Below are 25,352 nucleotides of genomic sequence, written 5' to 3' on the forward strand. Positions count from 1 at the left end.
CCCTGCAGATTTAGCAGGTTTGATAAGATGCAAATAAGTTAGAGCCTGCAAACTTCAAACAAGAGCAGGATTTATTAACAGATGCATAAATCTTACAAACCAACAAGTTATGTTGCTCAGTTAAATTTTAATAAATGTTCAACATAAAAGTGTGGGTCAATTATTATTCAACCCCTAGGTTTAATATTTTGTGGAATAACTATTGTTTGCAATTACAGCTAATAATCGTCTTTTATAAAGACCTGATCAGGCCGGCACAGGTCTCTGGAGTTATCTTGGCCCACTCCTCCATGCAGATCTTCTCCAAGTTATCTAGGTTCTTTGGGTGTCTCATGTGGACTTTAATCTTGAGCTCCTTCCACAAGTTTTCAATTGGGTTAAGGTCAGGAGACTGACTAGGCCACTGCAACACCTTGATTTTTTTCCCTCTTGAACCAGGCCTTGGTTTTCTTGGCTGTGTGCTTTGGGTCGTTGTCTTGTTGGAAGATGAAATGACGACCCATCTTAAGATCCTTGATGGAGGAGCGGAGGTTCTTGGCCAAAATCTCCAGGTAGGCCGTGCTATCCATCTTCCCATGGATGCGGACCAGATGGCCAGGCCCCTTGGCTGAGAAACAGCCCCACAGAATGATGCTGCCACCACCATGCTTGACTGTAGGGATGGTATTCTTGGGGTCGTATGCAGTGCCATCCAGTCTCCAAACGTCACGTGGGTGGTTGGCACCAAAGATCTCGATCTTTGTCTCATCAGACCAGAGAACCTTTAACCAGTCTGTCTCAGAGTCCTCCAAGTGATCATGAGCAAACTGTAGACGAGCCTTGACATGACGCTTTGAAAGTAAAGGTACCTTACGGGCTCGTCTGGAACAGAGACCATTGCGGTGGAGTACGTTACTTATGGTATTGACTGAAACCAATGTCCCCACTGCCATGAGATCTTCCCGGAGCTCCTTCCTTGTTGTCCTTGGGTTAGCCTTGACTCTTCGGACATGCCTGGCCTCGGCACGGGTGGAAACTTTCAAAGGCTGTCCAGGCCGTGGAAGGCTAACAGTAGTTCCATAAGCCTTCCACTTCCGGATGATGCTCCCAACAGTGGAGACAGGTAGGCCCAACTCCTTGGAAAGGGTTTTGTACCCCTTGCCAGTCTTGTGACCCTCCACGATCTTGTCTCTGATGGCCTTGGAATGCTCCTTTGTCTTTCCCATGTTGACCAAGTATGAGTGCTGTTCACAAGTTTGGGGAGGGTCTTAATTAGTCAGAAAAGGCTGGAAAAAGATAATTAATCCAAAACATGTGAAGCTCATTGTTCTTTGTGCCTGAAATACTTCTTAATACTTTAGGGGAACCAAACAGAATTCTTGTGGTTTGAGGGGTTGAATAATAAATGACCCTCTGAATAAACTTTTCACAATTTAAAAAAAAAAAATAAAATAAAAAAAGAAATAACATTCTTTTTTGCTGCAGTGCATTTCACACTTCCAGGCTGATCTACAGTCCAAATGTCACAATGCCAAGTTAATTCCGAATGTGTAAACCTGCTAAATCTGCAGGGGGTTGAATACTACTTGTAGGCACTGTATAAAATGTAGAAGGGAAAGACCAAGTTGAAGCCTTACCTATCTGGTCGATTGGCATCTCCGGCCAGGAAGTCGACACAGACCTGATGGAATTGGCCATAATGCCCTCTTTTACAGAGATGTTATTGACTTCGTAAGACAATCTAATGACCTCCTTAACCCACCTAGCTAGTGTAATTTTTGAGGCTGTTAGGCCCTTTCTAGCCCCTTGAAAGGATACAAAAAGTGCCAGACTCCTTCTCCATACCTTAATTGCATCTCAACTTCTAATGTGTGAAGCCTCTCTTTGCGATTCCGTGAGGAAGCTCAAAAAGAGGGAACAATTATCTCTTGTGATGTGCAAAATTTGTGCCACTTATGCAAGGCCGGCTTTGCACACTACGACATCGCAGGTGCGATGTCGGTGGGGTCAAATCGAAAGTGACGCACATCCGGCGTCACTTGCGATGTCGTAGTGTGTAAAACCTTTTTGATACGATGGAGCGCAAAAGCGTCGTTATCGTATCATCGGTGTAGTCTCCGACATTTCCATAATGCCGGTGCAGCGACAGGTACGATGATGTTCCTCGTTCCTGCGGCAGCACACATCGCTGTGTGTAAAGCCGCAAGAGCGAGGAACATCACCTTACCTGCGTCCCGGCTGCTATGAGAAGGAAGGAGGTGGGCGGGATGTTTACGTCACGCTCATCTCCGCCCCTCCGTTGCTATTGGCCGCCTGCTGTGTGACGTTTCTGTGACGCCGCACGAACCGCCCCCTTAGGAAAGGAGCGGTTTGCCGGCCAGAGCGACGTCGCAGGACAGGTGAGTGTATGTGAAGCTGCCGTAGCGATAATGTTCGCTACGGCAGCTATCACAAGATAATCGCACGTACGACGGGGGCGGGGACTATTGCACTCGACATCGCAGCATTGGCATGCGATGTCGTAATGTGCAAAGTTCCCCTAAGTATGCCAGGTCTGTTTTTACCCTATCCTCCAGAATTTGAGTATATGGAAGGATGATAGATAAGACCTGTATGTCGCTGATTCTCCTGGCTGATGTTAGTGCAACTAGCAACACGATCTTAAGGGTGAGTATGTTAATCAAAGTCTCCTGAAGGGGCTCAAAAGGGACTCTTAGTTAGCGCCTCCAACACTAAATTCAAATCGCAGGGAGGAACTCTGGAGGAAGGCACCGGAGTGGATCTGCTACAGAATTTCACAAATCTTCTCACCCAACTGTTGACAGCGAGATTGTAATTACACAATATACAGAGGCCCTAGGGCAGATGTGTGTACCTTAAGGGGCACTTTGCACACTGCGACATCGCAAGCCGAAGCTTGCGATGCCAAGCACAATAGTCCCCGCCCTCGTCGCAGCTGCGATATCATGGTGATAGCTGGCGTAGCGAACATTATCGCTACGCCAGCTTCAGATACACTCACCTGCCCTGCGCAGTCGCTCTGGTCAGCGACCCACCTCCTTATTAAGGGGGCGGGTCGTGCAGCGTCATAGCGACGTCACACGGCAGGCGGCCAATAGAAGCGGAGGGGCGGAGATGAGCGGGACGTAAACATCCCGCCCACCTCCTTTCTTCCGCATAGCTGGCGTGAGCCGCAGGACGCAGGTAGGAGATGATGTTCCTCGCTCCTGCGGCTTCACACACAGCGATGTTTGATGCCGCTGGAACGAGGAACATCATCGTAACATCGGTCATTTCCAAATTATGGAAATGGCCGAGGCTACACCGATGATACGATTACGACGATTTTGCGCTCGTTAATCGTATCAAAAAGGCTTTATACACTACGATATCGCCTGCGCCGCCAGATGTGCGTCACTTTCAATTTGACCCCACCGACATCGCACCTGCGATGTCGTAGTGTGCAAAGTGCCCCTAAGACTACTGATCGTCAATAGCAACGCTACACTTTTTGTAGAAACTCTAGGATAAACTTAAATCGGTATGTCACTTCTCAGGGCCTTCCCTGTGCTTGAGTGAAATCTCCTCCAGATCCTAGCATATATTCTAGTGGTCCCTAGCTTCCTACTCTTCAAGAGGGTGGAAACTAAACCCTGAGAAAACCCATGTCTATTAGAAGGTCCCTATCAAAATCCAGGCTGTCAAATGCAGGCCTGAAGTTTGAGGATCATATACTGCACCATGAGAGAGTACATCCGGAGGTTTTTGGCAGGCAGCAACCAAGGGGAGGGGGGACACACTGACATTCATCTTACCCCCCCAAAAATACAAAACATTGCCTCTTTGGCCAAAATGGGGCAATTAGTGTCACTCTCGCCCTGTCCTCCCTTATCTTCCTCAGAATCTATGGAATCAACAGGAGAGAGTGAAAGCCATAAAGGAGGTCCGAAACCCAGGAAACACGGAAGTAGCCTACTGAAAGGGGGTTGTCGTTGGGGTTTAGTGAACAAAATCTCTTTGCAACCAGAGAGAACAGGAAGCTAAGAAATCTTCATCCGGAACCCCTCACCTTTCTTTAATCTGAGAGATTACCGGGCTCCCCTTGCCTTATTGGATGTCGACTCACAAAGACTGCCGTATAATTTTCTCTCCCTTATGTGGAGAGCCGTGACGGAGAAAAGATGGCGCTGTACAGGTATGAATATTTCCTGAGTTGTCTCCATCAGTGACTGAGACCTTGTACCCACTTGGTTTTGCACATAAGCAACTGAAACTTGGTTGTCGGACAGTATTCAAACATGGAGCACTCGCAAGCCCTGGGGTAAACTTTTTTTAGGGCCTTTTCTATTATCCAGAGTTCCTTTAAATTGGAGGAACTCCCTTTTTCCCCTGAGAATTCTATTCCCCCCTGCCCCTATAGGTGAGCTCCCCAACTTAATGCGCTTGCATCCGTGATGATTGTGTCTGTTATCGGGGCCACCCACGGAACTCCCACCGACAGGTTGTCCTATCACAACCACCATCTGAGGGAATGTAAGGTCCTTGGGGAATGGTTTAGCTTGCCTCTCTGCCCTTAATACTTCCCCCTGCAGATAATGGGAGTGAAGTTGGACTCATAAGACCAAAGGAATGAATGAAGTGAGTGAAACCAACAGGGGCATGGACTTTCTGAGGGACAAGTGGATTTTCTATGGCTGAGGCCACCAACATTGTCACCTTGTATTTATTCTCCTCCAGAAGGAGACAGATTTGGGATACGGTGTCCAGAAGCAGTCCCGGAAAGGATTGTCTCTTCCACCAGGAAGTTGTCCAGATATGGTACTATTTAATAATAAACAAACAAAAATGAAAGAAAAAAAAGTGGCGGGACACATGGGCCCATCATCTCTGCTATAACTTTTGTAAACTCCCTTGGCATCATAGAGAGACCGAAGGGCAAGGCTCTGAACTGAAAATGCATCAAATTCTGACCTACGGGCACTGCTATTCTGAGATACCTCTGGTGATCATTGTGGATTGGGATGTGATGTGATAATAGGCATCTTTTAGATCCAACAGCGCCATGATTCAATCCAGAAACAGAAGCTTTATTGCAGTTCTTATAGATTCCATCTTGAAGGGATGGTGAACCAGGAACCTGTTTAGTCCCTTCAAGTTGATGATGACGACCCTGTAGGATACGTCTGGTTTCCTAATTAGAAAAAGAGGGTAATAGAATCCCATCCCTTCTCGTTCTTTGGGGACTACCGTCACGACAATCTTCGGCACTAGTGCCATGACTTCCTCCTCCAGAGCGAGTTGACTGTCTTGTGACTTCCTGATGGATGTTATAAATAAAAGACCCCCGAGGGGGGCGAGAGGAATTCTAGTTTTAAGCAGTCCATCTTGGACAATATCTTTTGCCAGGCCAGAAGAAATGAAGATAGCCTTCCCCACACCTAGATGATGGCATCACTGGGAGGATTTTTTTACTTCTGAGGAAGGGCCGCTGAGCATAAAACCGGAGCCTATCTCCCCAGTTTCCTTGATCTTTGGGAGGTTTCCTACTGATCTATTTTTTCCCTTGAAAAAACAGTTTTGTTTAGTTTTTTGTTGTTTTTTTTTTTTTTTAAAGTGGTGACCGGGAAACTGGGAAAGCATTTCTTCCTCTCTCACTCTTTCGCCAGTATGTCATTCAGAGCGCTGCCGAATTCTCCAACGTACGGGAACATAGCCTAGTATTAGACTGGGTGTCTCCCGGTCAACACATCAGCCATAGGGCCCTCCTAGCAGAGTTAGACAGTAGTCGATTTTGCACAAAGCCCGCTTAGTCCAATTGACATTTCAGGCTCCCTAGATCTTAAAGGGCAGGGTGGATTTTCTGGCAGATTTTGCAACGGTTACATTGATTTTGGGGCTCTTATCCCACGACTTTGAGGCTTCCTCCTCAAAGGGGTACTTCCTTTTCAATAAAGAAGACAAGGCAACTCTTGTCTGGTCTTCTCCACTGCTCCTCTACCAGTTGCCTAATTTTCTCGTTCACCGAAAATGAATGTCTTTCTCTGCTCCAATCTCCCGAACATTACGTCCTCTAATGACTCCGGCCCTATAGCCTCCACCAGCTCAATAGTGGACCTTACTGCTTTAAGTGGATCTTACTGCTTTAATCAGACGACTAGTCTCTGCAAATGGGAAGCATGGCCTGCCACCTACCCCTTCATCTGAAGATGAGGAGTAGGAAGAAGAGAAGGGGGAGGAAGGATTTGATCCTGAGCTGGAACTATCTTTCAGAATTGGTGATCCTTCCCTTATCCTTTTTTAGCTTGCCTAACTGCTTAAAGGATTCTATAACTTCTGCCCTAATATTAGATTTTAAACTTGAGGCGAAGTTCGGGGCCTCTCTACTGAAGGTCTCCTGTATACAGTGCCTACAAGTAGTATTCAACCCCCTGCAGATTTAGCAGGTTTGATAAGATGCAAATAAGTTAGAGCCTGAAAACTTCAAACAAGAGCAGGATTTATTAACAGATGCATAAATCTTACAAACCAACAAGTTATGTTGCTCAGTTAAATTTTAATACATTTTCAACATAAAAGTGTGGGTCAATTATTATTCAACCCCTAGGTTTAATATTTTGTGGAATAACCCTTGTTTGCAATTACAGCTAATAATCGTCTTTTATAAGACCTGATCAGGCCGGCACAGGTCTCTGGAGTTATCTTGGTCCACTCCTCCATGCAGATCTTCTCCAAGTTATCTAGGTTCTTTGGGTGTCTCATGTGGACTTTAATCTTGAGCTCCTTCCACAAGTTTTCAATTGGGTTAAGGTCAGGAGACTGACTAGGCCACTGCAACACCTTGATTTTTTTCCCTCTTGAACCAGGCCTTGGGTTTCTTGGCTGTGTGCTTTGGGTCGTTGTCTTGTTGGAAGATGAAATGACGACCCATCTTAAGATCCTTGATGGAGGAGCGGAGGTTCTTGGCCAAAATCTCCAGGTAGGCCGTGCTATCCATCTTCCCATGGATGCGGACCAGATGGCCAGGCCCCTTGGCTGAGAAACAGCCCCACAGAATGATGCTGCCACCACCATGCTTGACTGTAGGGATGGTATGCTTGGGGTCGTATGCAGTGCCATCCAGTCTCCAAACGTCACGTGTGTGGTTGGCACCAAAGATCTCGATCTTGGTCTCATCAGACCAGAGAACCTTGAACCAGTCTGTCTCAGAGTCCTCCAAGTGATCATGAGCAAACTGTAGACGAGCCTTGACATGACGCTTAGAAAGTAAAAAGGTACCTTACGGGCTCGTCTGGAACGAAGACCATTGCGGTGGAGTACGTTACTTATGGTATTGACTGAAACCAATGTCCCCACTGCCATGAGATCTTCCCGGAGCTCCTTCCTTGTTGTCCTTGGGTTAGCCTTGACTCTTCGGACAAGCCTGGCCTCGGCACGGGTGGAAACTTTCAAAGGCTGTCCAGGCCGTGGAAGGCTAACAGTAGTTCCATAAGCCTTCCACTTCCGGATGATGCTCCCAACAGCGGAGACAGGTAGGCCCAACTCCTTAGAAAGGGTTTTGTACCCCTTGCCAGCCTTGTGACCCTCCACGATCTTGTCTCTGATGGCTTTGGAATGCTCCTTTGTCTTTCCCATGTTGACCAAGTATGAGTGCTGTTCACAAGTTTGGGGAGGGTCTTAATTAGTCAGAAAAGGCTGGAAAAAGATAATTAATCCAAACATGTGAAGCTCATTGTTCTTTGTGAATGAAATACTTCTTAATACTTTAGGGGAACCAAACAGAATTCTTGTGGTTTGAGGGGTTGAATAATAAATGACCCTCTGAATAAACTTTTCACAATTTAAAAAAACAATTTTGCTGCAGTGCATTTCACACTTCCAGGCTGATCTACAGTCCAAATGTCACAATGCCAAGTTCATTCTGAATGTGTAAACCTGCTAAATCTGCAGGGGTTTGAATACTACTTGTAGGCACTGTATATAACATACACAAATCCTTCTATACCCCATGGGGAAGTGGGCTCTTACATATGGCATACTCCTTGTTCCTTAATTTCTCCATCCGTTTCCTAGGCCTCTCCTAAGGGAAACATAAGACAAGGGGACCCTATTAAAAAGGAATACATCTGAGATCACTAATCCTCAATGGAACTGGACGAGCTCACAGGGTTGAACCTTCCAGGACTCCCTGGTTCTCTTGCTGGTGCTGTTAGCGGGACTACCTCCACTGCCTTCTGGCAGAGCCTGCTGCTGTCACTGATGCTGCTCTTCCTGGCCCTGCTGATCCTCCATCATAGGATGAGGCATGAATAGTTACCCCTGCAGGGTCCCTTTAAAAAAAAAGGCACCGGTTCGCCATGTGGAGGCATTTAGCGATTAGCCGCGCCATCCTGCGGCTACTGTGCATGCATTGGAGGCCACATCTGGCACCTTACTATGTCATCAGGACGCAACGCCGACACTTCACTTTCAGTTCTTCGCCCCAGCGCGCTTTGCGACAGGGCAACTCGCAGGACAATGAAAGCCGTGCATGTATGCAGGCCTGGGGCGACGTCAGGAAGAGGATCTTGTTCGACCCTTCCATGCCTGCGCCCACCACTACAGAGGCACACTGGCCTGGCGAGCTGCTTCCAAGTCCGATCTCCGGCGCTACGGCAGGTAAGCCGTACTTCCAGCGCCGATTAAGCCCTGGGACATGCAAAGCCACCAGCTTGTGAGATCTCGAATCTAGAACAGGAAACTGAGCTGATGCGGGGGAGGGGTGCAGCACTTTTAGTGGGTTTCCGGTCCTAGGTGGGAGAACCCCTCTCTGCTGGTGCTGTCGGAAGGGCAAAATATGGTACTTATTCACTTGCTGCATAGTATATATTCAGTGTTTTTATTCTAGGTTTTGTCTGTTAATCGCCAGAGTATTGATGTGCATCTGTACAATGCACTTATACTAACAGATATGCTGGCCCAGTTTTTCGGTTTTGTTGTAATCTCTTGTAGTTGGTACATTTATGGGAGAGGCCACTCCCCTTCGGTCTGTGCATCTTGTCTATTTAACTTTCTATAGGCAGGGATAAAATATAGTCAGGTCCACATTTTGCAATACCCCCTCATCTATTGTGAGGCCTGATGGCACATAGCCAGTTGAGTCACTAGAGTTATGGACCATCCTGATTGTGTACACCTTGTTGGATGGCTTTTATGCTCATTATTTTCATTCTTGTTTTTGCATTGATCGATCTGTCATAGAACTCATGGATAACATAGCAAATTCCGTTTACACAGAACAGTGCACTGCGGATCTTTTGTGGTGCGCAAACATCATTTCACCAGATGATCAAGTGTTTGGTTTGTTCAGCAGGAGCTAAGCAACATGTTTACACTGAAAGAAAATAGTTAACAAGTGTTAAAATTGCTCGTTTCACCATTATCTTGCTGTGTAAATGCAGCTTAAGCCACATACTGTTGTTGGCAGGTCTGCAAAAAAATAACCAATGCTAATGTGTTAGGCAGCATACAAGACAAATAAAGCATACTAGAATATCTAATATATAAAGCTGAGTGTGTGTGTGTATATGCATGCATGTATGGTGTGTGGTGTGTGTGTGTGTGTGTGTGTGTGTGTGTGTGTGTGTGTGTCCGCTGAAGGAATACACACCGTCGCATTTACAATCATGACATTTTGCAGACACTCCATGTGACTCAGGAAACGTCATAGACTATGTTTGGACGGGAAAATGTAACCCCGCGCTTTACAATTAGTCTCCAAAATCCTGCCTCCATTAATCTGAATGGAGGTGGGAGATACGGGCTATTAGGGTAAGAACGCACTTTGCTTTTTACCTGCTTTTTGAACTGCAGCGTTTAATGCCAAAATGGATGTGTTCTGCTTTTCAAGCAAAGTCTATGGGAATTTGGTTTTCTAAACCGCTCTATGCAGTTCAAACTGCAGCCTTTTTGTGGCAGAACTTTGGTCAAAAACTTAGCTTTGCAGTGCAAAACCCAAATGGCAAAAACAATTGTTTTTGCCATTTGGGTTTTGCACTGCAAAGCTGAGTTTTTGACCAAAGTTCTGCCACAAAAAGGCTGCAGTTTGAACTGCATAGAGCGGTTTAGAAAACCAAATTCCCATAGACTTTGCTTGAAAAGCAGAACACATCCATTTTGGCATTAAACGCTGCAGTTCAAAAATCAGGTAAAAAGCAGGTAAAAAGCAAAGAGCGTTCTTACCCTTAATAGCAACTGTCAGTGGTTGCTATAGGAACAAAATAGACTGTTAGTAAAAGAAGCTTATGTGTGAGGTAATAAAATGTCGGTCGGTGGGGAGACGGATAGAGAGAGAGACAGAAAAAGGCAGACAGAGACAGCCCGGCAGACAGTCCGGGCAAACAGACAGACGGGGGAAAGACAGACACAGAGAAAGAGAGAGACACAGACAGAAAGACTGATACAAAGACAAACAGAGAAACTGATACAGACAGAGACAGACAGAAACTCGAAGAGAGATAGTGACTATCCCGGGTACTACAGCTAGGTTTTTATTAAAGCGGATTTGTTACCAGATTACACTATACAAACTGCATACAGTATTGAATAGAAGTTTTAAAACTGATAAGAATGCAGTAATTCCTTTGAGAATGTCAGAATGGTTGTATAATCCTTTAAGACTGAATTAAAGGGAAGGTATCGCGGTTTTTTATTTTTGTATTAAAAATAGTGATTATGAAATCAAGTATTTCTAATACAAAATGAAAATCGCAGCTTTAGTTTTTATGTAATTCTTATTTTACTGGAGGCACTGGGGGCTGCCATGCTGGATTTGCCTTGTGTGTAACGACAGTAACTCCTTCCTTTATGGCAGCCCCTGTGCATAGACTCTGATAGTCGGACTCCGACCCCTTGCCATACGTTACAGTGGGCGTGTGCTGTGACGTGGACGCGCCCCCTGGACTGTCCAGAACACAAGAGGGAGGAGTTCAGCGCCATTATTGTGGAGCTCACAGCGTGTGCTGTTTGCTCCACTTTACCCCTGTCAACCGCCGGGATGTGTGAGTACGGGCCGCCTCCCCTCCCCTACTTACTGTCTCCGATGACATCCCATCCTTCCGTTCTCCCCAGCCCCTGCTCTGCCCCAGCTACTACTGCCGCTGTTACCGTCTCCAATGACACCCCCCTCCCTCCGTTCTCCCAAGTCCCCGCTGTCGCAGCTCCCCCACCTCTGCCCGCCGCTGGTGTGTGTGTGTGTGCGCGCGCGATTGTACAGGTATGTGCGATATCGTGAGTGTATGCGATCGGATGTGTGAGTGTATGCGATCGGATGTGTGAGTGTATGCGATCGGATGTGTGAAATGTCGGCCGGACGCAGGGGAGGATGGCATGCAGCACAGCTGCCTGGCGCGCCCACCGGAGGTCACAGGGAGGAATGATGTGAAAGGTGTGTGTGTGTGTGTGTGTGTGTGTGTGTGTGGCACAAGGTCGCAATCAGGGGTGATTGTGTGTGTGTGTGTGTGTGTGTGTGTGTGTGTGTGTGTGTGTGTGTGTGTGTGTGTGTGTGTGTGTACGCGCGCCACTGCATGTGAGTACCTGTGTGTGTACCGGTGATACTGTATGCAGGGCTGTGTATCTAATCCTATCCTTTGTGATTCTGTCTGCTGAGCCGTGTATCTAATCCTGTCCTGGGTGATGCTGTCTGCTGAGCCGTGTATCTAATCCTATCCTGTGTGCTACTGTCTGCTGAGCAGTGTATCTAATCCTGTCCTGGGTGATGCTGTCTGCTGAGCCGTGTATCTAATCCTATCCTGTGTGATACTCCTGCTGTCCTTGGTGACACTTTAGGCATTTCTGGTCACCATGAAAATGGCTGTGCACTGTGTCCCTACATGTCATTCTCTGTTATCTGTTGTAAACACTCAGATTAGGAGGGGGGAGGCGACATCACACACAGGAGAGCAGACTCCTTCCACTTTACGGCAGGCTGTAATCTGAGTTTTTTATACAGTGGAAATTCAGTAGGATTTCAGAAGCTGCTCCCCCTAGTGTTTAACAGTGGAAAATATCAAACTTTTTAATTTTTTTTTTTTATATTTTGCACAATTTAAAAAAAAAAATAATAATATTTAAACAAAACATTTAAACATTATTATTATTTTTTTTTTTTTTACGATACCTTCCGTTTAAACTTTCATAATCTCCACCCACCTTGACTGATTGACCGCTTGTCTGTATCCCTCCTGCTGCTATCTCACACTGCTCACAGTACAGGCTGCAGCTGTCAGTCAGGATCACTGAGCAGATACTGATTACAGTTGAACTCATGAGCTCTCCCACTCTTTAGCTGTATCCATAAAATGGTCATTTTAATATCAGAATTATATAACCTTTTTGACATGGATTTTCAAATTATATGCATCAGTCCCATCTGGTCTAAGATACCTATTCAATAAAGGTATACAGTTTGTATTGTGAAATTTGCTGACAGATCTGCTTTAACATGACCCCTAACGGAAAATAAATCAATTTTAACAATCATCTTTTGGTAACACAATAAATTTCATTGAGTTTATAAAATGGACGTGTTAACTGAAATACTGTGTAAAGGGCTGTATATGTTGTTCTGTGTGTAGTTGTGTTTCAATTTTCATTATTTTGAGCCATTTTTGAATATGTAACGTGAAAAAGGATCAAAACTGTATGAATTTGTGCAGTTTTTCCAGCCTAGGTTTCACCCACTACACAAAAAAGCTAAGCAGACCATACAAAACATCCAAAAAGCTAATAAAGTTATTCATGAAAAAAAAAAACACAAAAAGATAACACCTCACAAGAACAACCTAATTAAAAACACGTTAAAGCGGGCTTTACACCCTGTTACATCGCTAGCGATGTCGTGAGCGATAGCTCCCGCCCACGTCGGTGGCGCGTCACAGGATGATCGTTGCCGTAGCGAACAATATTGCTACGGCAGCGTCACATGCAATTACCTGTTCACAGACGTCGCTGTGGCCGCCGAACAAGCTCTCCTTTAAGGGGGAGGTTCGTTCGGCGTCACAGCGGCATCACTAAGCGGCCGCCCAATAGAAGTGGAGGGGCGGAGATGAGCGGCCGGAACATCCCGCCCACTTCCTTCCTTCCTCATTGCTGGCAGCCGCAGGTACGATGTTGTTCCTCGTCCCTGCAGTGTCACACATAGCGATGTGTGCTGCCACAGGAACGACAAACAACCTGTGTTCCAAACGAGGAAAGATTTTTTAAAAATGAACGACGTGTACACGACGACGATCGCAAAAAGGTGTCACACACAACGACATCACTAACGAGGCCGGATGTGCGTCACAAACACCGTGACCCCGACGATATCTCGTTAGTGATATCGTTGTGTGTAAATTGGCCTTTAGGCTATGTGCACACATTGCGTATTTGGTTGCAGAGATTTCTGCATCCTTTCTGCATCTCTCGTCAGGAAAAACGCAGAGCAGTAACTCATGTTTGCAATGTTATATCATTGCTTTCAATGGTAAACACCGCTGAAATAATTGACACGCTATAATTTTTTGCACCAAATAGGCAAGAATAAAAACCACACGTGCACTGCACTTAAGGTTTCTCATCGACTTTGCATGCAGTTTTGTGACAAAACTGCACTAAAAAACGTGAGAAAAAACACACGGTGTGCACACGGCCTAAAACAGACTACTCTTCGACAGCTGCCCCACTTGTGGAAGTTGAAGATATGTTATTTGTAAATTACATTTTGTTTTTCCTTTATCAATAAACTGATTAGGTTTTTTAGATACACTATATCCCAAAATTACATGCCTCACATTTTTGTAAATACTTGATTATATCTTTTCATGGAACAACACTGAAGATATGTATACTAAAGATATTTGTATACTGGTGTTAATTTGGTGTGCCCTCTAAATAACTAAACACAGCCATTAATGTCTAAACAGCTGGCAACAAAAGTGAGTACACCCCTAAGGGAAAATGGCCAAATTGTGTACAAAGTGTCAACATTTTGTGTGGCCACCATTATTTTCAAGCACTGCCTTAATGCTCTTGGGCATGGAGTTTTCTAGAGTGTCACAGGAGACACTGGAATCCTCTTCCTCTCCTCCATGACAACATCACGGAGCTGGTGGATGTTAGAGACCTTTGCACTCCATCTTCAGTTTGAGGATACCCCACAAATAATAGAATTTAGGTCTGGAGACATGATTAGCCAATCCAGAACCTTTACCCTCAGTTTCTTTAGCAAGACAGCGGTAGTCTTGCAGGTGTCTTAGAGTTATGTTGAAATACTGCCCTGCTTCAGTATGTCCAAGTACATGTTGACATTCATGGTTCACTCAAAGAACCGGCAGTACTCATACACTCCCAAACCACGACACTCCCACTCCCCCCACCATGCTTGACTGTAGGCAAGACACATTTGTCTTTGTAGCCCTCACCTGGTTGCCACCATATATGCGTGACACAATCTGAACCAAAGAAGTTTATCTTGGTTTTATCAGACCATAGGAAACACCGTTCAAGAAATCCATATCCTTAGTCAGCTAGTCTTCAGCAAATTATTTCCAGGCTTTCTTGTGCATTTTCTTTAGAAGAGGCTTTCTTTTGGGATGACAAGCATGCAGACCAATTTTATGCAGTGTGCGGTGTATGGTCTGAGCATTGGGAGGCTGCCCCCCCCGTCCTAAGTCCCCCCCGAAGTCCTTTAAACGCTGCAGCAATGCTCTCAGTACTCATACATCTATTCTGAAAAAACAGCCCCTGGATCTCACGCTGAGCACGTGCACTCAACCTCTTTGTTCACCCAAGGTGAGGCCTGTTCTAAGTGCAACCTGTCCTGCTTGACGGCTGTATGCTCTGGTCCACCGGGCTGCAGCTCAGTTCCAGGGTGTTGGCAATATCCTTATAGCCTAGGCCATCTTTATACAGAGTAACAATTCTTATTTTAAAATCCACGGATAATTCTTTAATATGAGGCGCCATGTTGAACTACCAGTGACCTGTATGAGTGAGTGTGTGAGCAATAACACCAAATTTAACCCCCTGCTCCCCATTCAAACCTAAGAACTTGTAGTATGACACCAGGGAGGGAAAATGGATAATTGGGCATAATTTAGCCATTTTCACTTATGGGGTGTACTTACTTTTTTGTTGCAAGTGTTTTAGACATTAGACATTAATGGTTGTGTGTTGAGTAATTTAGAGGGCACACCATGCCTTCTCTGTTAAACAAGCTGCACACTGACTACTTTACATTGTATCAAAAGGTCATATCTTCAGTGTTATCCCATGAGAAGATAAAAAGACATAATAAAATACTTACAAAACTGTGTGGTGTACTCAATTTTGGTAATATACAGTATGTTTTATAACGTACATACCCATTTGGGTGTTTCCTATCACTTTTGAATGGTTTCTGTGGTTTTCCCCACTCTGGCTTTTTCTGTATTTCCCCAAATTAAAACCTTCACTTCTAAAGAAAAATGCTTCAAAAAGAACAAATCAAAATGCAACACAATGAGAATGCATGCTTTTTCATGTAAATATCTAACATGTAAGATCTGCAAATCCAGAGAGTTAAAAAAACATTTAAAGAAATGCACAAACACAATAATCCAGGTCTATGTGAGCGCAGCATAAAAAGTTGGCTTTTATGTTTTGATGAAAATGTGTTTACGGCATCGAAGGAGCTGTACTGACTTACTTTAGCATTTAGAGGACACACGTCAAGTGCACTTTGGAATAGAAGCTCCTCAGTTTTCCATTGGTTACTTCGATACATGCAGCGCAGAGGATAGAGGGTGAGCAGCCCAAGAACAAACATAGTAACAAGTTTCTTAAAAAAATAAAAAATAAAAAAAAAATGTTTTAATGCTGCAGTAGAAAGTTATCCAGGACAACACATACCTGACACACACACATTGCAACTGGAATAATACTTTACTACAGAAAGCAGAAATCAGTATCAAGACAGTGAATATGACAAGTCCAAGCAAAGACTAGTCACCGATATGAACTGACAGGTAAAGTTTAATTTTATACCAAATACACTGGTATTTGAAATCTGTAGTGTATTTTTGTGTGAAGAAATGTAGCGTATTACAGTTCCTGCAAAGTGGATGGGATTTATAAAAATGTCGTGCCCACTGTGCATTGACCTGCAGTGCAATTTTGAAATTTTCAACATCTCAATTTCTTTTGCGGTGAACATAAAAAAATTGTTTAAAAGAACTGAGAGTCCTCAGTGGTTGATACCTTTTAATGGCTAACTGAAAAGATGGTAATAATTGCAAGCTTTCGAGACTACTCAGGTCTCTTCATCAGGCATGGTATAACACACAATCTGAAGAGTCACATATTTATACACAACAGGACTTAGAATAGTGCAAAAAAAAAACAAAAAACACAAAAAAACAAAAAAAAACAAAACAAAAACAAGTTATATAAAACAGAACGATCTCTATGGCAGGGGGCAAACTGTTGTGGCCATAAATTTTGCTGCATCTTTTCAGTTAGCCATTAAAAGGTATCAACCACTGAGGACTCTCAGTTCTTTTAAACAATTTTTTTTATCTCTACTGGCTAACACGGTACAAAGATATATTTTACTTGCGGTGAACATAGGAATTTTAAAATTAAAGATAAAAATACCTATGCATTTTATTGTATTTCCGCAATCAAAATGCAATAGAAACAGATATAATTTGCATATTATGATCAATAAAAGAATTTTCAAAGCTCAGTAACAGAAAGATTGCAAAACAAAATCAGTTTTAGTTACAGCAGGACATACGAAGAAGAGGTAAAGAACCGCAGCTAAAAAAAGAAAAAATAAGATAACGCATGTAAAATTTACACAACAAAAAAACACAATGAAAAACACAAGTAACCTAATTTAGCTATTTGATACAAAAAAATCTGCAACATCAAAAACTCAAATATTCAAGGGAATGTAGCCTTAGAGCGATTTTCATGTGCGAGTGCAATCCGATAAAACATTGAATTGCACTCGCACCAGTGCAAAACTATTGGACAGTGTCCTCTTGCCTTTTATTTCTCGTCACAAAACGTGCTCTCGGTGCAATTGCAGCATGCTGCGTTTGGCAGGGAGTCTCCGCTCACGCACCCCCATATAAGCCTATGGAAGCGTGTCAAACATCGCACTGCACTCGCATGAATTGTGACTGCAGTGCGATATAGGCAGAGACAGACAACGGAGGAGACGGGGAGAAAGTGTTCCCTCCCTCTTCTCCACAGCTGTGATACGATCCCAAGATTGCATCACAGTCGCATGACCCTCGGCTGACGCACGCAGTAGAGGGTCATTAGCATGTGCTCTCATCGGAAGCGGTACGCAAGTGGAAAAGAGCCCTTATACTCATCTACTACCGCTAATTACAGATTGTGGAGACATTCCATGATTGCTAAAGATCACCGCGCATTACATTCTATGCGCACATGTGCGTGTCACAAAACTTAACAAATCTTACCATGTTGTATAAATCTTACCTTTTTGTTCAAGTGTTTACAGATTTTACAGTAGCCATAAGTGAGTAATATGCAATATCCTACACTAGGCAAGTAGAGGACCCTTTCAGCAACAACAAATCCAACACGAAAGAACAAGTTACTTGCAGGAAGGAAAGGTATTATGAGAAATCCCAAGCCCATGGTGAGGATTCTGTTATGACAAAAAAGTAAGGACACTTAGAAAGAGCATAAGACAGTATATAAAGACTTGAATGTGCTGTGGTAATGATTAGGCTTGTCTTCTGAGGTCAACTATGGAGCAGAAGTATCTGTTCTTTCCTACACTTTCTACTAACAGTAGCATATACTTACAATGCTATGTGCTAAACACAAACTAAAGTTTTATGCTTATATCTATTCCTTCATTAAGTTCTATTACATTTTCTAAAGCAGAACAGATGCATTTGCTTCATATTTGATTTTAGGAAACATCCTTGAAGAATCGGAAGACAAGAAAAGAGGAGCATTACACTGTCAAGTCATAATATGGTAGACTGTTCATTTCTGCAAGCAGTGGATGAGCCAGACGACAGGAGACTTTATAATATGAAGCAATAAAATTATGCTATCATTTATTAGCTGTGTCTAGAAATGTGAGTTTCAGGAGTTACAGGCTCCCTACTGATCAAAAAAAAGACATGCTTCCATTATTCCAAATATACGGAAAACTCACCTTCTCGTTTGGCCATTACTGGAGAATAATGCCTGGTACATTAAGCCAAACAAGCAGAACCAAAGTGCTGCTGGTGCCATTATCCGAGAATCGCTGAGAGATTTAATAAGAGGTATACAGCCCATTGACCAATCAAAGCAGAGCCACCATGGGCACAGCAGTAGCCATCCATTTAAGGAATAATAGTAATTATAGTTTATTACCTGTCATTAAGAGAAAAATCATTCCATGTCTCATATACAGTGTTAACAGAATTATCAGTACAGGTGCACTCTCCTGCATACGTGAACAAGAAAAATCAATGTACAGTACCACCTTTTATTACACAAAATCAAAGTCTAATGGAAATGAAATTGGAAAAAGTGCCATTTACTAAATCCCGATCTTTTCAGTCTATTGAGAAATGTGTGATTTTCTAAAACTTATTTTACATATTTTATGAAAAATTGTACTTTGTTTTGTGCAATATTTAAGCATAATGTAAATATTCCCCTGAATACAGTCATTAGAATAAATTGGGCAATTACACAATTCATTCTCAAAATATCAGACAAAACGGTTTGGTTTGTGCTAGATTTTCATCATTTACCGCAAATAAACAGAATGTAATGATTCAGATAAAAACAGACAGTCAAGGTTAACTACAGAAATGTGCTGTTTCTAAAGAATAATGACCACAAATGATATGGTGGAGGAACAGCTGCAAAATACCTGTAGAAATGTAAAACTGTGCTACATGATTGGTCGGACTGGCCTTCACATTATCACTGTAATATACATCTGATATAGAACCTTCTTCACAGCATAGTGCACAGCCACATAGAGTCTCTACCACACTAGGCTGGTGATGGCCCAGCACACACGGCCCCTAGGCCTCGGTTATTAATATATTTTATGTGTCTGCTGATATTTTCACAATCTGTATCACATGAGTGCGACTTATGGACAATAAGCAGTAGACACTGGGCTGTGGTTATTTTATTAAGTACATTTATATCCTTCTATATTATTTTCATTTCATGGTCTACCTATTAGAATACAAATTACTCATACTTTAATAGGACGCTACGAAAATCACTGGTAAAAACAGAGATACCAAAGTATATGAAAATATTAACATTTAGATTTATATTAAAATTTTACAAATCCACAATGGACCCCGCCATAAAAAGAAGTAACACAGATATAGCAATCTAAAATTGTAAGGTAACAGAGTAAAACATAGGACCAGATACCAGGGATCAACTGATTGCAACATACAAAAGTTAGGTGTAAAAATGTCTGTGATAAACAGTATTAATAGGTATAGTTACATAAGCTGGAAAAAAAAACCCTAGGTTCATCTAGTTCAACCTTTCGCCACCAATTATACATTTTTTGTCACTAAATCATCTATAACCGACAAGGTTGTGTACTGAGGAAATCAACCAGCCCTTTTTTAAAAGCTGTTATAGTATCTGCCATTACAACCTCTTGAGGTAGGGCATTCCAAAGTCTGACTGCTCTAACCGTAAAGAACCTTTCCTCTTTAGCTGCCGGAATTGCCTTTCTTCCACCCAGAGTGAGTGTCCCCTGGGTCTTAGTATTGTCTTTAGCAGGAATAAGTCATGCACGAGTCCTTTGTATTGACCACACATGTACTTATACATATAAATGCTATCATATCTGAAACTTCTTTTTTCCAAGCTAAACAAGCCCAACTTTTGCAACCTCTCATCATATGACAGGCCTTCCATTCCCTGTAATAATTTAGTTTCCCGTCTTTAAACTGACTAACATCTCAATATCCTTTGTAAAATTTGGAGCCCCAAACTGGATCCCATATTCTAGGTGTTGTTTACAAGTGATTTATAGAGGGGTAACAATACATTGGGATCACGGGATCTAATCTCTCTTTTTATACACACTATAATCTTGTTCACTTTAGTAGCTGCTGCCTGACATTGAGTACTGCTGCTCAGCTTATTTGTAGCTTATTTGTAGTGAGAATACTCAAGTCCTTCTCTTTTTCTGTAGTCCCGAGTTTACTTCCATTTAATGTATACGCAGCTATAGGATTACTCCGTCCTAGGTGCATTACTTTACATTTATCAAAGATTAAATCTCATTTGCCAAGTGTCTGCCCTTTCTGACATCTTATCCAGATCTTTTTGTAATATTGTACTATCAAGGTCAGTTTTTAATATCCTACATAGTTTGGTGTCACCAGCAAAGACTGACACTTTACTCTCAATCCCATCCACACAGTAATTAATAAAGAGATTAAAAAGAATCATTCCTAACACAGATGCCTGCAGTACCCCACTGCTAACATTAGACCGTTTAGAGAATGTACCATTTGGGATAAGAAGACTGAGCAAAAAGGTAAAAAATATAAAGATGTCCCTTTTATAACATAAATAAGTGCCCTTCCTACCCTCAGAGGTTGGCATCCTAGCATAAATCAATATTACATCCCCACTCAAAGTAGTCTTATACCTGTATCCTTCTATTGATCACAAAGCCACACAAATATACATGCAAAAAAGAAACAAGTATTCACATAACCGCATCCTTAACATTGCCAATTCATATACAAGTGGCACCAAACATGCCCATTACTAGACAATACAATAAGTTTTCTCTTTATGTAGAGATCATCTAAATGCTAGGGTGTCATGTCCCGACACCAGAGAAGACCAAAGAAACTGGGAACCATACCTAGCAGGACCTGTGTGAGGTGATACCCATGTGACCAGAAGAGGCAGGGCCTCGACCAACAGAAAAATGTTGCTCCCTGATATCAGCTTTGTTGGCTGAGGACCCAACCCTTTTGGCCACATGAGTATGACTTAACCACAGGTCCTGCTAGGTTGGTCGTATAATACTTATGCGAATTCTAACAAGGGGAGGAGATAAATACCTCCTCAGATATTATCTGATCCTCAGCTGCTGTCACTCAAAAAGCTGCTGATTTTATAAACTTTACTTTCTTGGATTTCAAAACCTAAAACATCCAAGCTGTCCATTACAGGTATCTAGAGAATCAGCCTGATAGTGCCAGTACAGCACTGGCTTTACATTCTATACAAAAATCTTGGTGACTGGTTCCCTTTAAATAGATCTGTATTATTGCTTTACATTGCAGATTTCAATGTGGATTTGATAATTTTAATATAAAAATTGTGAGGCTTGTTTGTTCTAAGTCTTTGATCACTTCTGTCCAAATTGTGCCATTGTATTTTTTTTTTCTTGAATTCATTTGGCAGCCATATTACATACCAGATTTAAACTAATTTAAAATAAAAGGTAATGCAGCTGCAACATTAAAGAATCACCAAACTTTTGCCCTATTTTTAGGCCATTTAATTGCCCACAGATTATTGGGGTCTGGGACATAAGGCATGGATGCTCAACAGAGCTTTGGAAAGTGTGCCCCCTCCCTGGAGGCAGGAGTGTAGAGCTAGTTTGGCTACTCTTTACAAACTTGAGGCAAAACTCACATCTATTAATACTCTCTTAAAGGGATTGTACAGTAAATCAATTCATGATCTGAATAAAAAAACAAAAAAAAAAACACAAACAAAAATGTATACTCCCCTCCTGCAGTGGCCCGGTTCCAGCTATATCGGCGTTGGTGATGTGACATTGTTTTGTCACATGCTGAGTGCAGTCTATGAGTGGTCGCTGTTTGGCTGCAGCCCATTAATATTCCATCGGGTGGACGATGCAGTCTCATGAAATCGTAAAAGGTGCAACTGTCGAGTGACTGCTCATTTTCTGCAGTCGCCTTGTGACAAAAGTCAGGTCACCGCAGGGAACAGCAGCGCAGACGTCGCTGGCATAGCGTCAATCAGAAGGTCAGTATACACGGATTTTATTTTAATTTGGGTTCTAAACAGGATAACTCCTATAATGCTACAGTTCTTTATTGATAAAATTATATAGAATTCAATTTTGGCAGGAGCAAAAAAAGAACAAAAACTTCGGGAATGATTTTGATAAAATAAAATAGAGTAATATCCAGAACCCCTATTAGTGATGACCTCTTAATTTATAAACTGGAGCGTAAGAATACTTTCTGCTATGATAATAAACTATTCTAATCAATTGGGTTTGTTTTTTTGTTTTTATAGGGCTTTATTATTGATCTAACCTCGGTATGGTTCTTTAATACAAAGTATGAACTCTAGCATTGCTAGAAGGATATGTATAGGAATGAGTGTTGAATGAACTTGATTAATGTGAAATAAGTGGATTTTAGTAACCTACTGGAGCTCACAGCCTAGGTCATGAAAGTGCAGCTCACTGGTAAGGCCCCTAGCTCATTAGCCCAGGTTAGTGGAGTAGGGAAGGAGGCGGATTATTCTTGCTCAGTTTTCTTGTTTAGTCCTGTTAGCTTATACATTATTCACTTTATATGTCCGCGATTTATGATTAATAAAGTTTGATGCCCTGCAGGGGATTGTGGAGGGGGGGATGAAAACCATCAAAATGGTTTTCTCCTTTGGCAAATCTGTACTTTGGTTGTTCTATATCTAATTTTATATAATACTTTTGATTACAAAATAAGAAAAAAAAAAAACAAAAACAAAATAAAACAACACCTTCTGGACTAATTCCCATGGAGAATAACTGAAGCTTAGTACTTACTCTTACTAGAAGGGTCTCAGCAAAAGATGCTGGGTTGTCAACATCAGTAAAGGCAGGAGGTCCTGTGCCCATGATACTCCATCGTACATATAGCATGCATACACCCCCAGCAGCCAGAAGACTAATTCGTGAAAGTAAGCCTTTTTTTAAGAATAAAAAATTCTGTTACAGAAAGGAGAGAAAGTACAGAACATATCAGTATTCATAGCATGTTACATCTGCATCATCCTACAAAGATCTCTGTCCTATTCTTCCACAGCGGATACCTGAGATACATGACAATCAGCAGCCGCCTCTGCACGGGTTTACATATACTGGGTCACCATGAACTAGTTTCCTTTCTATTCTTGAAATATGGTTATTCTTGTGCCATGTTCAAATAAAAATAGTGTTTTATTGCAAGTAACTTCGTAAACCACACCTTGCAAATATGGCTTTTGCTACTTCCTAGCAAAATGAGATTGACTATGTATTCCCACAATAACATCAAAATCAAAGGGCAGAAGGGATTTTTTTTCCTACAATAAAAGGACTTCTTTCAAGAATGAAACTGAGCGACAGACATGAGATCACACTGTGCAGTAACTGAGGAGCCCAGAATCTGCTCTGAATAGGGAATGGGAAATTGAATACACTCACCTCTGGGGTTTTGTCCCTGTGCCGTACCTTCTGGATACATTCCAGCATGTTTAACTTGCAGATTACAAAGACATCAAAAACAGCATTCAGGCCCTAGGAAAGACAATAATCTTTTGTTACTTCCAGAGACCATCAGCCTGAATGGAAAAATAAAGAATCTAAAATATTTAAATTCGACATTAATAAATCAAACAATTTTTGGTGTTATTATGACTGTATGAGGCTGCATAGTGAGAATGGGTTCATAGATCTTCAACAGGAACAAGGGTTTTTGTGACTAACGAATGACAATTTTCTATATCATTTTACCGCAGTTTTGGTTTTGGGCAGTAAGTTTACCAAATGTACTTTTCCTTACCAAAACCGTTATTCCTTGTTCTTTACACAACATGGCAATCGCGGCAAGCACAATGCTACACAGCACCCAGAACACAGAGGTATGTTCTTCTTTATTAACTGTAGAAAGAACAAACCTTAATTAGTTGTAAAATCTCATTTTTGAACAATAATCACACATCAGTAAGTTTAGAAAATTATTTGTGAAAAAAAAATAAATCTAGCAGCTGTAATGTTACTGTGGCAGGCTGGCTGGCTTTGTAGTCCTACATTAGAGCGCTCCGCAGAGATACACTCACATGTTCTCAGCACGACGCTGGAAATTACACGTGTGACTACATATATCTTTGATGTACACCTGTATGAAGAATCAATCGCTTCAAAAACAGGCAAAACATGCTGTTATTAAGTGAAATGTTTTGGAAGTAAGTAGCATAGATCTCACCCACTAATGTAGAGAATTAGATTGCCTCATGCTATAACAGATCAATAAACAAGCTCATAGGACGAGACAAACGGAGAGAAAAAGCAGAACGCTCCGCACCTTGGCCCTGAAGACAGCTTTGTTCTTCAAATCTATATGGTTCAGTTATGTGAAAATAATAGTAACCAGTTATCGGAACAGTTGCCTCATGTATGTAATTACACAAATAGCTAAAATGACAATTTTGTATCTAAAAGGTAAAGTCCTCAATAGTAAACTTGAACCCTAGTATTCCCCAGTTTGAAGGGGTTTTCTGGGAATAACTGTTCCCTCATATATCAGCTTTTGGTAACCTAAAATAATGATATCAATGTAGACAATACGAGCCACCGAGCCCAGCGATTAGCTATAGCATCAGCGTCACAGCTGGATCTAAGGAAGATTAGCAACATCAGAGTTCATTATTTAAAGCAAATGTGTACACCGATGGGGAAGGAAAAGTTATTACAAGGAAACCTTTTTACAGTCTTCTAGTCCAGTAATGAGAAGCGATAGTGATGATAATATAGGCAAACTTCATACTGCAGCCTAAACTTCACATGCAATTTCTCTATGGATGGACAGAAAACATCAGGCCAAGCTCCAACGATGATTATTTGGTCAGTTTCTGTACCCATTAGCTAAATCAAGGTACTGTGGTACAAATAAACTCGTTTATGTTCCTACAGTTTCTTTATGTATTTTTGTTCCATTATATAACTAAAGTGAATAAACACCTCAATTTTTTGTAAATGTTTTATTATACCGTTTCATGGGACAACACTGAAGATATGACACTTTGATGAAATGTCCAGTAGTCAGTGTACAGCTTATATAACTGTAAATTTGGTGTGTCCTCTAAATAATGCAATACATAAAAGGGAGTACACCTGTACGTGAAGACGGTTAAACTGGGCCCAGTTGGCCATTTTCCCTCCCTGGTGTCATACGACTAATTATTGTTACAACGTCTAGGGTGTGAATGTCATATTTGGTGTTATCGCTCTCTCATACTTTTCACTGAAAGTTCAACATGGCATCTCATGGCAAAGAATTCTCTGAGGATCTGAAAAAAAAAAAAAAAGAATTGTTGCCTTATAT

General features: G+C 42.1%; 1 protein-coding gene across 2 annotated transcripts in view; it reads right to left on the reverse strand.

Moving 5' to 3' along the window:
- The window catches only part of TMTC4 (transmembrane O-mannosyltransferase targeting cadherins 4), a 186,343-nt gene that overhangs the window by 127,607 nt on the left and 33,384 nt on the right, over positions 1-25,352 (reverse strand). For both annotated transcript variants that reach the window (XM_075336704.1, XM_075336699.1), the window contains exons 6-11: positions 23,811-23,908; positions 23,453-23,545; positions 22,814-22,975; positions 18,182-18,384; positions 17,488-17,659; positions 15,683-15,814 (exon numbers count right to left, since the gene is read on the reverse strand). In XM_075336704.1, the coding sequence (XP_075192819.1) occupies positions 15,683-15,814; positions 17,488-17,659; positions 18,182-18,384; positions 22,814-22,975; positions 23,453-23,545; positions 23,811-23,908 (860 nt within the window). The remainder of the gene's footprint in view (positions 1-15,682; positions 15,815-17,487; positions 17,660-18,181; positions 18,385-22,813; positions 22,976-23,452; positions 23,546-23,810; positions 23,909-25,352) is intronic.

The sequence above is a fragment of the Anomaloglossus baeobatrachus genome, chromosome 2 (genome assembly GCF_048569485.1).
Source record: "Anomaloglossus baeobatrachus isolate aAnoBae1 chromosome 2, aAnoBae1.hap1, whole genome shotgun sequence".
NCBI lineage: Eukaryota > Metazoa > Chordata > Amphibia > Anura > Aromobatidae > Anomaloglossus > Anomaloglossus baeobatrachus.